This window comes from Pieris napi, chromosome 17, assembly GCF_905475465.1.
Source record: "Pieris napi chromosome 17, ilPieNapi1.2, whole genome shotgun sequence".
Taxonomy (NCBI): domain Eukaryota; kingdom Metazoa; phylum Arthropoda; class Insecta; order Lepidoptera; family Pieridae; genus Pieris; species Pieris napi.
This window is the reverse complement of record NC_062250.1, coordinates 934,099-951,807: the sequence shown is the minus strand read 5'-3', so window position 1 is coordinate 951,807 and position 17,709 is coordinate 934,099. Positions and strand designations below refer to the sequence as shown.

General features: G+C 32.9%; 1 protein-coding gene across 2 annotated transcripts; it reads right to left on the bottom strand.

The window, feature by feature from the left end:
* Positions 1 to 1,101: 1,101 nt before the first annotated feature.
* On the bottom strand, positions 1,102 to 17,536 carry LOC125057630 (calnexin). 2 transcript variants are annotated; one of them, XM_047661401.1, is made up of 13 exons: positions 17,280 to 17,536; positions 16,960 to 17,064; positions 16,503 to 16,667; positions 16,049 to 16,198; positions 13,338 to 13,546; positions 12,201 to 12,408; positions 11,427 to 11,547; positions 10,006 to 10,148; positions 9,059 to 9,175; positions 5,829 to 5,969; positions 4,701 to 4,826; positions 3,112 to 3,270; positions 1,102 to 2,612 (listed from the first exon to the last, which is right to left on the bottom strand). In XM_047661401.1, the coding sequence occupies exons 1-13, from the start codon at positions 17,286 to 17,288 to the stop codon at positions 2,544 to 2,546; spliced, it is 1,722 nt and encodes a 573-aa protein (XP_047517357.1). In that variant the 5' UTR covers positions 17,289 to 17,536; the 3' UTR covers positions 1,102 to 2,543. The 2 variants fall into 2 exon arrangements, with proteins under 2 accessions (XP_047517357.1, XP_047517358.1); XM_047661402.1 differs by lacking the exon at positions 4,701 to 4,826 and adding an exon at positions 3,534 to 3,656 and having other exon boundaries at positions 17,280 to 17,523.
* Positions 17,537 to 17,709: the final 173 nt, after the last annotated feature.

Here is a 17,709-nt window from a genome sequence, read left to right as displayed (position 1 = left end):
ATTTTTAAAGTACCATTGAAACCATTTGTTTTTTAGTTTCATAGTGCATTTAGTGTTTTTGTAGTATGCATATATCAATGGTAATTACAGCCTGATAGCAATGGTTGGTCCATTAATTGACCTCAGTTATCAGAAACACGACGCGGTCGATAAAGCTTTCCTTTTGATAAACTAAGAAGTCAAAATAAAAATATTTAACTTTCATTTTCTTTGTTTGCGATAATCTACTGTTAATAGAAAATAAGCAATCCAATAAAAGTGTGTTTTTAGGTCAATTTCTACCAGTTTTGTAACTTTTTTTAATGTAATGACCCTAAGTCGAATTGGTTTGGAAATACTTCAGTGGGCAGCTGATGTCAAGTGAGACCGCCGTCCATGGACACTCACATTGCCAGAAGGTTTGCAAGTGCGTTGCCGGCCTTTCAAGAATTAGTACGCTCTTGTCTTGAAGGACCTAAGTCGAATTGGTTCGGAAAATGCTTCAGTGGGCAGCTGGTTCCACATAGTGGTGGTGCGCGGCAAAAACTCAGTTGTGGAACGACGGGCGTCGAGAACTGAGAATTGTCTTGTAACTAATTTTTATGGACATTATTATTGATTACATAATATATTGTCTCCAAAATGATTTGAATGGCTCTTTTTTCAGTTCAACTACTTTTTATTTTAAACTGTACTGCGGGTACTTTTGGCTAAAAACTAAAATTTTTTTAATGATAATCAAAATGTTGTAATTTACTAATCAACTAAATCATCGGATCACAATTCAATTAAAGTTGTCTTTCGCCCTTTAAATGTTAATTAAAACCAAGAACGTCTTAACATATTTTTCTAAAGTTATTCAAATTTCTAAAGCTTCCAAAGCTATATTTGAAATGATTTTTTTAATTTATGTAATATACATAATTAGCAAATATACTGAACTGACTTTGAATACTCTTTAAGATAATTTTTTTATAGTAATGCCGGCTTAGATTTAGCCCTCTGGGCTAAATGCTAGAGGGCTCGCGAGTGCGTTGCCGTCCTATATGCAAAAATATGTTCATTTTAGATTGAGATCCATATCTCTAAGTGCAATTGACAGGTGAAAATTAAAAGACAATATTTTATAAATAATTTATTCATGTAAATTACAGTCCATTAACGTACCTATCACACACGTACATACAATATAAAATACTTTAAACCTTTCGTTGATACATAATACTTTATTTAAATTATTAATTCAGACATAAAATTGTTTTAATCTATGGAGCAAACAGACTAAATAGGTTAAGTTGCCAGACACATTACTGAAATCTACATTCACACATAAGCTGCCAGGTTATATAATATATAACAGAAATTGTATATTATTCGTGCTTATGTATCGTAGACTACCTCAAAAAAAATATTTGAAGTAAAAACGATAATAAATTTCATCTGTGGTGTGTCTATGACTGGCAACCCGATTATTATTTGCATTGTCTGTGACATAAAGGGGTAACTTCCCTCACTTTTAGTCTTGCTATTGCAATCTAAAAGTTAAGCCCGTTTCATTTTTACGCCACAGGTTTTAATGCGGTTAATCTGTAGGCGTTACAGACTATAAACGAAAATGTGATTTTTCTGTCTATGAATTTAAAATTAATATAAGCCGAAGTAAGTTCTATATTATTAGACACTGAATCTTAATAATTTATTAGTGGTGATAAGGTGAAACACAATTCACACGCAATTTATTCATTAAACACAACTCCTTACATTACATACCCGATGTACTTATAACATAAATGCGACAAATGAACAATTAGCTTTGAAATACAAAACTAAAATTTTCAAGGTGAAATCACAGTTAATTTTCACACAAAAGTAGCACTGCTATTTTTGTTCCCCTCTAGATTGTTCGAGCTCTATGGTTTCAAAATTCTTTGGTAGACAGAGTGAATCGAAATTAGTAGACGAAATTTCCTATTGTAAATATATTTTTCATATACATATCTTAATTATGTACTAAATATACGGTCTACCAAACAACTTAAATTACTTATAATACGCTCTAAAAACAGTTAAATGTGGTCAGACATGAAAATTAATATATTATGTAATGATATAGATATGAATTCATGAACAATAAATTATAATTGCGCTCTTAACTAAAGTACTACTCGTCTCTTTCTGTCCAAATGCATTCACACTGTGATGAAAAGAGACAGATATAACTCTGATAAAACATTGCAATTAGACATTTTTTAATGAAGAATTTCTTTATTGACGTAGAAATGTAATTTTTCTACAAGAAACAGTTCTGTTTAGAAGTAAAGATCATAAGGAACTTATACTGTTATTAGAAATATATACATTAAATTTAGCTATAGTGACCACACCCACACTGAATCCATCTCCAACTAAAGCTGAACACTTTTTCTAAGAAGCAATCGACAAAAGAATAACGCGACGCGCTAACTACAAAGTATTTCACCGTCCACTGATTCAAAATAATTTCAGGAAATTTAAGAGAAAATTAAATATCATAAGTCAGTAGATTATGAAATACAATGAGAAAATTATTCTTTACGCGGTTTCCGTTTCCTTTGTCCATCACCAGCGCCCTCCGTGTCGATGACTGGCGCGCTCTGGAACAAACAATTGTTTATAACAATAGCTCAAACTGATTTACCTCAGTTCTTGAACTAAAAAACTAAATTTTCTAGTCTTAAACCCTTTTAAGTTTTACTATATTTCTTTTAGATTTTTAATTATCTGTCATGTTTTTTTTTCTTTTCGCCCATGGCGCAGGCCTTTCGACCATACTGCCGTAGAATTTTTCCTATTATATATAAATATAAGGTTCATTTGTCTTTCGTACAATTATCTGTCAAATGTCAAAAGTGACACTAAACTGTTTTATTGAATATTGAGAGTTTGTTAGTCTGTGGAAAAAGACGCGAGTTTTGGCTTGTCACTTGAGTTACAAGAAGCAGTTCTGTTTTAGAATGTGAACTTAAAAAAACATTCTATATGTAATAATAATGAACGGTAATTATACTCATTTTATACGTAAATATGTAATTATATTTCATAACAATCCTATTTTAGAACAAATATTTTAAAAAGAAAAGAAATAAATATTACCTCTTGAGTATCATCTGGTCCCTCTAAATCAGCCTTGCTCTGTTTCTCTTTTTCGGCACTCTCTTCTGTCTTCTCTTCCTCTCTCTCCTCGTCGGATTGGTGAGGGTCGTCCTCTACTACTGCATCAGTTTTCTTAACGTCTTCTACTTCTGGGTCTTGCTGTATTCGCAAATAAAATTGCTAAGTTTTTTGAACGATTTTGTTTTTAATAACTTCATGTTTAGTTTAGCGTATTCTTTTTTTAAATTATTTAATTTTAATTACTAGTGCTTTATATGCTTTCGACATACTTTATGTCGTATTTTAAATAAAGCCAAATGTTCCAATGTGGGGGAACAGTCCAAGTTTCATCAAAATCAGTTGAGTCATGTTCGAGATTTTTGGTAATTAAATTTTTTAAATTACGTTTATTTTGTACTTACGGTTCTAGGTCCACAGCACATGTAGGCCACAAAGCCCACAATGATGAATGACCCGATGATGACCACGGCGTACACCCAGGGGTTCTCACCCGCGAACTTCAGACCTCGCTCCACCAGCGATTCCTGTTGATAGCTCTAGACTAGCATCTACTCAAACAAACTACCAAACCAGAACTAGCTTAATACCTATTGGATATTGGTGCAATATTAACCAGCTCTACAGCTTTACGTCTGCGCCGGCGATTTCTGGATCTGTTACGTCATATTTTCTACCTGACACACGCCCTCGACTTATTGGGTCTATCAAGCCGGTTTCCTCACGATGTTTTCCCTCCCCGTTCCGGCGAGTGAGAAATGCGCATATAGAAAGTCCATTGGTGAACACAATCGAACCTACGACCTAAAGGATGTTTATCACTGCTTTTTAATTAAAGAGCAATGGATGAACGATAATATTTCGAATATATATCTTAATATATATAAATTACGTGTCACGTTGTTTGTCCGCTATGGACTCCTAAACTACCGAACTGATATCAATCAAATTTGCACACCGTGTGCAGTTTGATCTAACTTAAAAGATAGGATAGCATACATCGCAATTTATACCCGCAATATTATTTTATTGCAAATATTTGTTTATTATTTGATACAATTCTAACAGATGGCGCTGTGTTAAAAGTACCAACGTTTCCCTTGAATAGTTTACTACTATGTAATATAACAAAAACCTTAGCCACAGCCACTAGCAGACCGGCGCGACAATAATATACATATATATATATATATATGTGTCGCAGCCAACTAGCTTAATAAGCCTTTCGGTTAACAGCCTAGTCTTTTAACTAGTGGCCTGAAAGATATTCAGCCGTAGGGTTTGTAACAACCAACCTTACCACGAAAAAACTTTTTAATACACAGTTTTTTTAAGCAAAACTGTAAGTTATTTTCATTTATGGCTGTCCTTTAATAACTTCAAAGGACGAATAATTAATACTATAGTACGTGTATTATTATCACAATACATAAAATCTGTTTTTTTTAAGCCAGTTTGATGTTATAAAACTTATATAGAAACACGTTTTTACGCGATAATAGCCAAAACAAAATAGCCTACAAATCATTGACAGTGCCTCAAAGCCTAATACTTGAGCTGATCTAAATAACCTCTCTGGATCTCCCCAGCAAGTAAACAATGTAGAGAGTGATGGGCACTGCACTGTACAAGGCGTACATGGCCCAATAGCCCGGCTTGTATTGAGTGGCGGCCAGAATTTTACCCCAAAGGGTTTTCTACCGGAATAGTTTAAGGTTAGTTTTTAATTTAATACAGCTAATACCTAGGTAACACTGAAAATGTTTAGAAAATGAAAAACGGCTTAATGTTGAAAATCGCCAATACTTTTATTTACTTTTATATTCAATTAAAGTCAAATTTTAGTCGCAGTTATAAGACACATCTACTTACTCAACAAAAGTCCCACGAAATTTAGTTTTTATCCACCCAAAAAAAAACCAAAAAATATCTTCTTATTAACAGTTATTTTTAATATTATTATTATAATTTTCTACATAGTATTATTATTGCTTTTCTTTGGTAGAATGACCGGTCCTGTGGAACTTTTCGCTCCTCAGCATAATGCTGAGCCAGGGCCAATTACAACCACAGTACACACACATTGCACACTGGAAGCGAACCGAACGGCAAAAGGGAATTTTTAATTTTTATTGTTTTTGATGTCTTATTTTATTTTTCCTTTAAGTATTGTTATTTTGTGTGTTTATGTGTGTGTGTTTTCGTATGTAATAAATGCTATGTCTATGTCTATGGTTTTTCGAAGTAATCTCCGTTCCTCTCTACATATCGTCGCATTCGATGGAACCACTGAGAAAAGCAGTGGGCCCATTCTTCCTTAGGAGTCTCTTCTTCATTCATTTTCGTATGCTTTCACCGCATCTCCAGGGCTCGTAAAGCGAATACCTCGAATTTTATCTTTAGTTCTTGGGAATAAATGAAAGTCGCAGGGCGCCAGGTCAGGATTGTATGGCTGACTCATTATCTCGTTTTAGATTTGCCGCCAATTCACAAAAACAAATGAATGCAATATACTACATTAGGTTACCAAAGAGTTCTAAAATTGAAATTCAAAAAAGTTTTCATTAGCAACGTTTCTAACTGGCCAGTTCTAAACATTTTCAGTGTTACCACGTTTGCATAAGGGATTTTTTTTGAAATCTTTGAAATTTTGAAAAGAAATATTTTTCAAGTAATTTTGTCTGTTTTATAATACTCACCGCCTGGCTAGTAATCCTGTCCCGTTTGAGTGTGTATGTCTGTCTGGCCCACTCCGCGGCCACCTCTTCATCGTCTGTGATGATCAAGTTGTCGAAGAGCAGCTGAGGCGACATCGACCACAGTTCAAAGCCAACGGCGGTCTGAAATTATACAATATACATATTAGGAGAGTTCGCGGATCCGGCCTATATGTTTTATTATATTTATATATAATATATATATGACTAGCCGTTGCCCGCCCGCTTCGCTGGGCGAATTAAAATAGAAAATAAATAAAATTTTATGTTTCATTATTATTATTGAAGTTGTACTTCTTTAGGCGCGTTATGAAAAATTGATGAGAGTGAAATTTTACGATGCGCGCGCACCTGTGACACAAAATTGGCTGTGTGATATAGCGTGCGCGAGCGAGATGGGAATAATACAATCTAAAAGTAAAAAGAAATAGAATATGCGTGAAGTTAGCTTCACGCATATTCTATTTCTTAGCTTGGCAGCTTAACGAGAATTTTGAATGACCATGACATTGACATCTGACAATGACATTTACCTTTTAAACAAATATAGGAGTTTTAATTATTGTATACAATAAAAGATTATATACCTAGTTATTTTCATTATACAAGTGCGAATTTTATATGTGCGTCTGAATTATAATCAGAAGTATTATCTAAATCAATACTAATTAATATGATAAAATATTTGTGAAAAAACTGTGCCAACCTTCCTGAGTGCTTCAATACAATTGAGGTTAACTATCCGTATGTATTATCGATTATTATTATTGATTAAAACTGAAACATGAACCATTATTCATTGCTTTTGTTTATTGCGTTTGTTACAGAAACTTTTTAGAAATATTCTACGACCCTATATATCAATAATTGAGAACAAAGATTTAAGCACGAATACTAATAAGGAGAAAATTAAGGCTTGGAGCGATATAACAGAGAAGTAAACATTTTAATAAGTACCTGCATCTCAAAAAAATGACCACATTATTTAATCAAAACATGTAATTTTTCAGCTTTAATCTAGCAAATATAAGGACAAGATACAAAAAACAATTGATGAATCAGTGGAAGTGCACTAAATTGAATACAAAAAAAGAATTGTCATCTTATCGCCGTGAAACATGAAAAACTGGAGGTGGAACAAAGCCACCATCACCTTCTCGAGACACAATGGATATGGCAGAGATGATACCGCAACGGTTTGAAGTAGATTTCAATGAATTTGATTGTGATGGTGTCGAGGTAGGAATGTTAATTATAAATATGATGTATGGTGATGTTCAAGGTTCAACCTTTCAAGCATAGGCATATGCTCACAACAGTACTTTATTCCCCTACAGGGTAGTTAGAGATATTGTAATACCTCAAAACATCCATGTTGCATTTGTAGTACCGAAACTCTGTCCAGCCCGAAGTGAGCCCATTCCCACTTATAATGGACAGTGGGTATAATACACCTTAATACCTGAGTGCGAACCACTCACCATGATACTTAAATTAATAGATGTTATTTATATATTTCAGGATGTTACAAATAAAATCATTTTGGAAACAATTGATATCCCAAAAGCAAATAAAGCCAACAATGACAAGGTAATAAATCAGTTTTGACATAACTTGAATACTAAAAAAGCCAAACAAAGGTGTGCACAACAGTGACAACATAACTTAACAATTTCATTATTTTGTAGGATTAAAGAAAGGTTAAAGAAAATCATGTCGAACAAGAATCCCCAAACAACTCCAAAGAAACCTACAAGGAAGACACCGGTATTATATTTAAATTATCTCTATCTCTAAATAGAATAAAAGAAAGTTGCTATCCAGGTCTGTAGCATGTGCTACAAATTATATTATTAACACATTTATATAATTATATTAATATAAATGTGTTAAAAATTTTATAATATGTATTATAAAAAATTTTAAGTTTTGCATGGACAGAGCTTAAATTAATATTCTCTTATTTGTTGCAGAAAGCAAGTAGTAGTTTTAGTTTTGGAGAAGCCTCGTAGATGCACAACCAAGTAATGATTAATTTAAAATTACAAACCGAAATTCTGATGAAGACATTAGAGTCACTTAAAAATAAATAGTATAATGAAATAAAAATGTTTTAAAGATAAATAGTGTTTTATTTGTTTAATGTAAGAGAATAATAATAAATATTTATTTAATTAATTTTTCAAATGTAAACTGAACTTTGTTGACTTTAATGACTCCTTTTCCAGTCTTTGATTACTTAATTGTAATTAATTATTTGCATGCTAAACAAAAACTATTTTTAATAATGCCAAAGAAGTATAACTTCTTACGCGCGTACATAAGTACACGTACCCTTTTTTTTTTATTATTCTTCTTTTTAACTTCCCGCTAAGAAAATTGAAAATTTTCGAAAATCGAGTTTTTAACAAATGTTGACGTTTTGAGGTTCTAGGAAGCCTCCCCGAATGTTTCTGCGGTGAAGTCCGTATGTATAAATTTTAATAAAAGTAAAACAGCAATAAAAAATGAAGGAACGTTGGAATTAAAAAAAATAACCATAAATAGCCATAAACCATCTAGGAAAAATTTCGCATCGAATGGCAGTAGTTTCATGTCGATACGATCAGTGGTTTAAGCGTGAAAGAGCCTCAAACGAACACCATTTTCTTTTTATATATATAGATATAGAAGATTATAAAAAGGTACACAAGCTTTTATTGCTAAAACATTTTATTTCGTTTATCAGTACTGCTTCTTTGTTCTTTCGTCGTTCATTCTTATTGTTGCACAGTAATGAGATAAAAAACATAGTGTTTATTGTAAAATATCATGATTAGTACATATTATATCGTTTCGATTGGAAGTAACTATTAAAATGGACAAGAAAAATGCAATTCGAAGAGGAAAACGTCCCTCTAAAGTGCTCGAAGAAAATTATTTCGCCAAAGAAGTATAACTTGTCATACACGTTTTTCTTCTTCAACTCTGAGGAAGGTTTTTATGCAGAGAATTTTTTTGTTTCATTCTAAGGTTTTTATTCCGGAAAAGCGAACAGTCTCAGTCTATGCTACCCCAAGCATAGAAAATTGTTACATATATTGGTATATCTATTTAAAAAACTTATTAAGGCGAAACGACATTCATGGAGGCAGCTAGAAAAACATAAAATTACAGAAATATTACTGCATTATTTATATAATATTAGTAAAAGCTGTCAAAATTATACTCACAATAGTGGTCATCCGGAATGGGTGCTCGTCGTTGAAGTAATGTGGGTTTGGGATGCGTCGCGGGGTCCACTTGCCTTTGTAGTTGGGGTTTGGGATCAATGGCGCCCGCCATACACCCTGAAACATCGTTATTTATAAAAGATCTGTACGAATAGCACTAGTGATCGGTACATCACACGCAATTAAGCAATTGTTTTTATAGAACAGGGAGCAAACGGGAAGGAGGCTTAGCTGATGTTAAGTGATACGGACTATGGACGCTTTCAATTCCAGAGTCTCGAGAGTGCGTTGCCGACCTATAAAATGAGCCCTTTAGTTTTTCCCACATTCAAAATGTAATATAACATTCTCGTTTCCGATAATGTCCAAAAGATCGATTACTTTCGATTTATATTCTTTATAGGCAACATAGGTGTAACTTAGATTTAAAAACCCTGCAATGAGTCAAGTTAGTTTTTTGTTAGTTTAGCCCCAATTATATGTGAGTTATAAGCTCAAGTTTTAAACGACTTAAGCCAGTTGACACCCAACTTTAAACGAAAAGTTTAACACACATATCTACATCCCTCCAGCAACCGCCACCGACAGCAACAACCTTTTTAGCTCTGTATCTGTTTCATTATCATTTGTCAATCTAATAGGCAAGTAGGTGATCAGCCCCCTGTGCCTGACACGTCGGCTTTTTGGGTCTAAGGCGACCCAGTTTCCTCACGATGTTTTCCTTCACATTTTTCAGAAAGAAAGTCCATTGGTTCACACCAGGACGCGTTTCACGAATACTATTGACAGTATTTAGAGTATGGTGTGAAAAAACCCTAGAGTATAGGGTGAAAAAACCCTAGAGTATAGGGTGAAAAAACCCTAGTGTATAGGGTGAAAAAACCCTAGAGTATGGGGTGAAAAAATCCTAGAGTATGGGGTGAAAAAACCCACCCCATACATCATACCTTGTAGTTAGGGTTGGCAATGAGCGGCGCCTTCCACTCGCCACAGCCGGGGGCAGAGCTGCACAAAGGGTTGTCCACGAGAGGCGCTTCCCACTCTCCGTCCATCTCCTCCTCCCAGTCCGATGGCTTCACCGCGTCGGGGTCTGCAGAGAGGATATATTATTTATTTACTTTGTAATCCTACAGCTGACATAAATTATATATAACAACTATCAGACCGGCCAAGCGTTGCTGTGGCTAAGGTTTTTGTTATATTAATAGTAGCAAACTATTCAAGGGAAACGGTAGGAAAACACCAGTCATGGGGACCACCATGCTTTTTTGCTGGTTATGCCATTCAATTGTAGGTTATGTGAACATTGGTACTTTCAACAGAGCGCCATCTGTTAGAATTGTGACTATCAAATAATTAACAAATATTTTGCAATAAAATAATATTGCGGGTATAAATTGAGATGTAAGCTATGCTATCTTTTAAGTTGGATCAAACTACACACGGTGTGCAAATTTGATGGATATCGGTTCGGTAGTTTAGGAGTCCATAGCGGACAAACAACGTGACACGTAATTTATATATATTAAGATAAACAATTATACTAAAGATAGAATACATAAAATAGCTTGCCCTTGGCAACAAAGTCGTAATGCACTGTTACGACTGATTTATTGTTTTCTCATAGTATTGTCTTTTATTGACATAACTTTTACACATTTAAAGAAAACACTTTTTTACCGCATTGAAGTTATGTATTATTATAAATTTACAATTAAATTTACATAATTTTTCCGACGTTTCGCGTGGTTTACAGCGTGCGTGGTCACGGTGACCATAATTTATAATAATAAATAACTTCAATCCGGTAAAAAAGTGTTTTCTTTTATTGTTTTCTTATTTTTGACTTCCTTGGGTGATTGTACTATAACTGTATTCATGTTTAGCATTTTTGAAAATCATTTTATTATAAAAAAACACGACGATATCTTTATCGTCTATGTTAGTAATACACGTTTACCTAATTTTTTCAAAATTCATTAAAAATTACTTTCGTAATGTGCGGTTACTGTCGTCCGTAATTATACTTAAACAGATAAAGAATCGTAAATAGCTTTTGCTCTTCAGTGTAATTAGTGTAATGTACATTTAGTTCATCGCTACCAAACATATACAATTTTGTCAAACTTGTGGTAAATTATACTCAAATCTAGAATATATTTTCCTGTACTACTTTGAACCTAACTCTTTAGGTTTGTACAACAATTATCATGCCTTGTTGAATTTTCAACTTTTACCTAGTTAATTTGTTTAAAGTATTTTAACATTATTTGTATTTTTTTAAAATAAATAAATAAGATATTGCATTAACAAACTTTTTTAACTCAAAAAACCTTCTGTATACATTTTAAGTCAATATAAATCTCACCAGGTATCATCTCCGGTTCATTATCAAGCCAGCCTGTTGGTTTAACCGCGTTGGGATCAACTATTTGCGCCGGCGCATCTTCGTCCCAATCCTCTGGTTTGGTCGCTGTGGGGTCTACAATCTAGAAATAAATAATAGAGTATTAGAAAAACAATCTAAAAGCGATTTCAAATTTTTTCACCAATATAGACATTATCGGGGAGCACTGTTCAATTAGTTACAATTAGGGATGCTACGATACGCATTTTTGCCGATACGATACCGATACTCTTATAGAAATATCGCCGATTCCGATACCGTTACCGATACTAATGCTTATTGAATTCAAATTAAGGTAAAATATATCAAGTCTGGTTAAAGTTTTAAATTTTTATTATAAAATATAAACAGTTACAAACTTTGAATAACATTAAAGGTTTAGTAAATAAAATTAACATTGATAAGATTTTTGTAATTCTGTATTTTATTTAATTTGGTATTGAAAAAATACTACGCGCGATAGCAGTTAAAAACCAACTAAAGTGTCTAGCGAAATGGAATACGCGGGGACTAAGCGGGTGTGAGGGGCAAAGATAGTCCGTGCCTCGTTTCCCACGCCCCAGATAAAACAAGATGCGCTTTTAAATTACTTTTTTTAAAGCGCGAAATTTGAAAAGTATCGTTGTATCGGCAATTAAAATATCGCCAATACCGATATATCGGCAAACCCAAAGTATCGCCGATATATCGGTATCGGATGCATCCCTAGTTACAATCATAAGGCAGGACAGTTACCTTTTCCCTCTCATCCCAGTCCTCTGGCTTCTTATCATTAGGGTCATCAATCTCCTCTGGTGGGTTCACTGCGGGGGTGAAGTCTTCTAACAGAGACCCGGAATTGACCTCCTTATTGTCCACCAGTATTGTGAATGTGTTGTCAGGACGAACGATCAATGTATATAGATGAGGCTCCTTGTCTTTGTATATATCGTCTAGCCGCTGACTGAAATTGATATTAAATAAATCTACAACAAATGAAACATTTATAACAAATTTAAATCATTGTATAATTTCAAAATTTACTTTCAAAGCTCCCTTGGAAGGTCACAAATAATAGATTTCGATAACTCATGAAAACTCTTTTTAATTTCCACATTGCTTTGCAAAGTAAAATAATTCAGCCTTTTAAATGAACCGCCATCTAGTGATCGGCATGAAAATTAACTAATTGATGAAACTCTTATAATCACAGTCCAATCACTATTTCTGTCTAGTTAAACACAATCTTTTGATAGGTATGAATAATTAGTCACAAAAATCAGTCAATCTAGACCAGTGTTTCCCAACGTGGGGACCACGCCCCACAGGGGGGCAATCGAAGTCAGCTGTATATAACTCAATATACCTATATATAACTGAATATAAAATCTATGTGCAGCAAGAATCAAGCGCAAGGATCTCACTGAATTAATATAGAAACATCTTTAAAATTATTTGGAATTTCAGTATTTTATTATATTTTGAAAATGTAATTATTGTTTTGTTAATAAATTCCTATTGATTTATTTTTAAAACATATAATTTAAATTTCTTAAGTGAACAATTAATTTTTTTTATATATATAAATGTATGTTACATAGAGGCCATAACAATTTGTGGTTGGCTAAGGAGTATGACAGAAGAAAAGGTAGGAAAACACAGATCTAGACGATGAGAGATATATGATTGAGTTCTAGAATAAACGTGGTTGATAAATGCTTACAAAAAAGCTTTTATTATATAGATAACTTGTTTTAACTCAAAAATTACGGCACGGAATTTATTACCGTTTACACCAATATCTAGAATAGTTCATGAGGAAGGTTGGTATAATATTCAAGGTTTACATGCCAGATAAGGAGCGGCTCGCTGGTACATAAACAGTGCACTCACGTAGGTTTCTTGGCGTGTTTCTCCTCAATAGTACCATTCTTTGGATTCTGATGTTTGAAGATGAAGTGCAGTTTGTTGTCATTGCCGCACTTGTCTGGTCCGAACATAATTGTGTATGGAGTTTGGTCATGGAATTGTTTAAGATCATTCCGGGTGTTGACGCCTTTGGAGAGAAGCTTTAAGTACGCGCCCCCACAGTTTTGGCCTTCCTGTAGAGTATATTAAAAAAATTAAATATCATTTTATACATAAATATTCTTTTTATTTCACTTGTATATTTTCATATATATTTGTATAATGTTAAGTTTTTAAAGTTTTTGCATTCACAACTGTACGAGCCAAGGTGTTCTGACTTTCTTAGTTTTATAAGCGTCGATTTCCTAAATCATGGATGGGCGTTACGCCTCAAGAGTATAACCAGTACTGTTACATTGCATTTATTTGTTTCATAGAAATTAACATTTCATTACTTCGCTTATATTCTATTGTTGTCCGCGAGCGGTTTATATAGAATAAAGCTTAAATCTTATATTATTTAAAGCACCCCGATAACTCAGGAACCGTACATTATACGGATTGTTTTTGGTTAAATACTACTAAGCATAATTTATTCATAAGGTAACAGTACACTTATGAACGTCAAAAACCATTAAATCACTTCCAATTTACATTTATAACCAGTTCTCAAATGGGCGTAGAAAAAAAGATCTGGCACACAACACTCAATATTTAATCGAAGTTTTTTTTATCACGATGCTTGTAACTAATCATAATTGAATTTCATCGCTATATCGTGACAAAGTTACAAAATCCCCAATCTATTTGAATGAATTGTATCCGCCGGAAACATTCGGAATGCAGTCTCCATATACTTTCTATTAAACAACCAATAGTTAAGTCCCACAGTAGTATGTATGTAACTTCCACAGTTAAAGTTAAAATGTGAAACTCCCGTAAAAAACCAATGCGGAATTATAAGACTAACATTAGATATTGCTTTCGGAAATCGCATAACAGTTATTTAAGTGACCCTAATCCTTGGGATTGATTTGCTCCAGTTCAAACAATTTGTATGACTCAAAACTTGGCGATTTAAAAGAGTGGCGGAAAGTTCCTTGCCAGCTCTTTTCGCCCGCTCTACGCCCTTGACTTACGAACTGGTAGTAAATGTAAATTTAGAATCAATTAACATCTTTTCTGTTGACGTTCATAAGTGTATTTGGTTACCCATATGAATAAAGTCACTTTGAGTTTGAGTGCCTACGCCTAGTGGCGTGTAGTAAAACCCCAGAGATTGTTCCTGCTTATGAACAATTTCCATTTCATTGTATTATTTACAATACATCTTATCCTGTTTAATACAAGCAAACAAAAAATTATATTTAAAAATATGCTAAATAACACAAAGGAAAAATATTGGCATATGTTCAATTGTAGGATCGTATATGTGTACGTAAATAGCATGATAACGTCAATGCTCTCGGCATGTTTATGACTGTTTTTTAAAGTATAATACCCCATAAAAATGTTAATCAAATGTCTTGTAACAACCTATGAATGTTAATAATAAAGATAAAATCTAATCAAAATAATTGCTTATCAATTAATGTAAAAGCATTAAAATAGTTTTAATAATCTAAATTCTAAACTCATAAAATTTTTGGCCTAGCAATAATAATCCAGATGCTTTTTCTATCAGCACATTTGGATGTCCGGCTGACTTTGACCAACATTCTGTGTCTAAATCCCATTCATGAAATACTATGAAGAACTAACATTACTTTCCAAGTGAGGTAAAGTTATTGATTTCTCTATAGGCAAAGATTTAAGACGCAACATTCGCCTCTTATTGCATGTTCTTGCGCAGTAAGCTGATAAGCCAATTAGTAGTGCATTGTAGGGATGCTAACCCTTTTACAATGCTCCATTCTAGTCGGACATTTCTGGATGTGCTAGAGATATTCCCCACTTTCTCTTATCCAAATTGGTAGTCTGAATAGAGATTAGCATAGTCGAAATGGTTTATTAAACAATAATTGGAGTAAAATATACTCTTTTCAAATATCGCTGGCAGCCCTACTTTTTTATGTTATAAGTTATAAAAGAACCGTGACTTGTATATTTTAAAGTACATTTTGTATTTAAAAATAAATTTAACTGCATTTGGACATACTCCAATTTTAGTTTATATATTATACTGTGAGATTATAGACAGTTTTAATTATATTCTATTCCTAATTTTTAAGAAATATCTTACAAAATCAAGACATTAATCTAAATAACTTAAGTTTTTTACTCTGGTCAAATATATGTGCAAATCAGAACAGATTGTAATAGTAACATCTGGAAGAGGTCTTTATCGATAGGCGAGCTGAAAAGTATTATTATTTATATAGGGCATGTATTAATAAAAAAACTATATTAAGTAAAACAAAATACTGTTATAAATGTGTTTATATATAAGTATATATTCCAGACAAAACTATTGAATGAATGATATATATATATATATATATATATATATATATATATATAAGTCTTTAAAACAAATACAAAGTGGGCAACTTCATACAAACTCATATCCACCCATTACCAATTCCCCATAAGCCATTAAACTAAAAAAATCTTTAAAACCTCCCTAGTATATTGTATTAATACCAATTAACTTTTCCAATTAATTTTAACTATTACTAAATAATAGTGAAACATACCTGCATAGTGACTTCATACTGCACAATTAATGGCTTATCACTGAACACAAATGGCCTGTTGAGTAAGGCTGATATCGCTGCATGCTTGGCTTCTGTTGTAAGCACCAGTCCAAAGTCATCCTTAAGTAAACGTCTTGCTGGTGTTTGTAACTAAAACAATGTTAATCAAGCATGCAGTTGCTTTTCTACTTTCGAACTCAACTTCGTTTGAAAAAAGACAAATAGTTTGTAAATGTTCCGGACAAATAAATCATGTGCATTATTTAGAACTGACTGTAAACTTGCCTACTATAATAATATTTAGACAACAAATTCATCTCTTTTAGTGTAGTGACTCTACTAGAACATTAAACATTGTGACTTATTTTATATTTTTATGTATAGATAAATAAATGACAAATTATGTTACAATTAAATAGAACAGATAATTGAACAAAAACATAGTAGTCCTTACCTCCCATTTTCCATCATATTTGGCAATGGTATCATCAACTCCTTGCTTTTTGGTCTCCGATTTCACCCATTTCTTTTTAAAAGCCTCTTCATCATCAAAATGTTCCGCCAAGTATGCTTTTTTAGAATCAATTTGAGGTGTCTGGTAGCCATCTTCTTCTACTGTCTATATAATTAAAACTGAATCATTAAAATACCTGTAGACCTCTAATCATTTTATATGAGATGATGATACACTTGATTTATGCATATCAAATATAACTGCGACTAAATAGACACAAACTGGTAGATTAAGGTCATATGAAGATAAAAGTATATCTTACAAAAAAATCTTATCAAGTTGTTAGCACCTAAATCAAATAAGCTTTTAATACAATATTGAGACATGTAAAATATATTTTTAAGTACACTACTTTAGTTTTTTACAGAAGTAATGGGTTTAACTGGGTCAAACTAACCTCAACGGTGACCCCGTCATCCAGGTTTTCGGCTTCAGCGTGGACAGAGGAAGTCGCCGCAAGCACGATAAATGCGCTTGCAATTACAAAACGAAGTAGAGCCATCTGTAAAGAGTTTTAAATGAAATGTTGGAGTCACGACCCATAATTCAATTAAATAAACAAGTACCGATGACTAAAGTCCAATAATGTAATCCAAATGTTTATTCGACACTGAAATCGTAAGATGGTATTTCTTATATAAATAACGTGGTTTACAAGTAGTAATTATTTATTTTAAACTAGAATAAACAAAATTTATTAGCGGTTTATATACGAACCTTGCTCATAAATAATGACTATGCTGTTAATTCATAAGTTACTGGTTTAATCAATAGGATGTATAATTTTTTTATTTGCGATAAAACAAGCGAAAGCTGATATAACACCGCAATCCACAACTACTGCTATTTGCTGTCTTTTTCACTTTCTGTCGCAGACCAAAAATTTGTTGAAAATTTAAATGTGCATTTATTTTTGAAGTTTGCATTTATATATTTATTTTTTATATTATTCGCTGAGTAATTTTAATCTTCATTCTTGGCGAACTTTTATTGGTAGTTTTCACTTGGTTAGCTCGATTTTAACCAATCAAAAGTAAACATTTGTCAGTAGCTTTTTGTCAAACAGTGCTGTGTGCCAATGATGGTCACGTTACAGTTTGCCATAGATATGTAAAAAACATTTCTGTCAAATATAAAAACCTGCTTT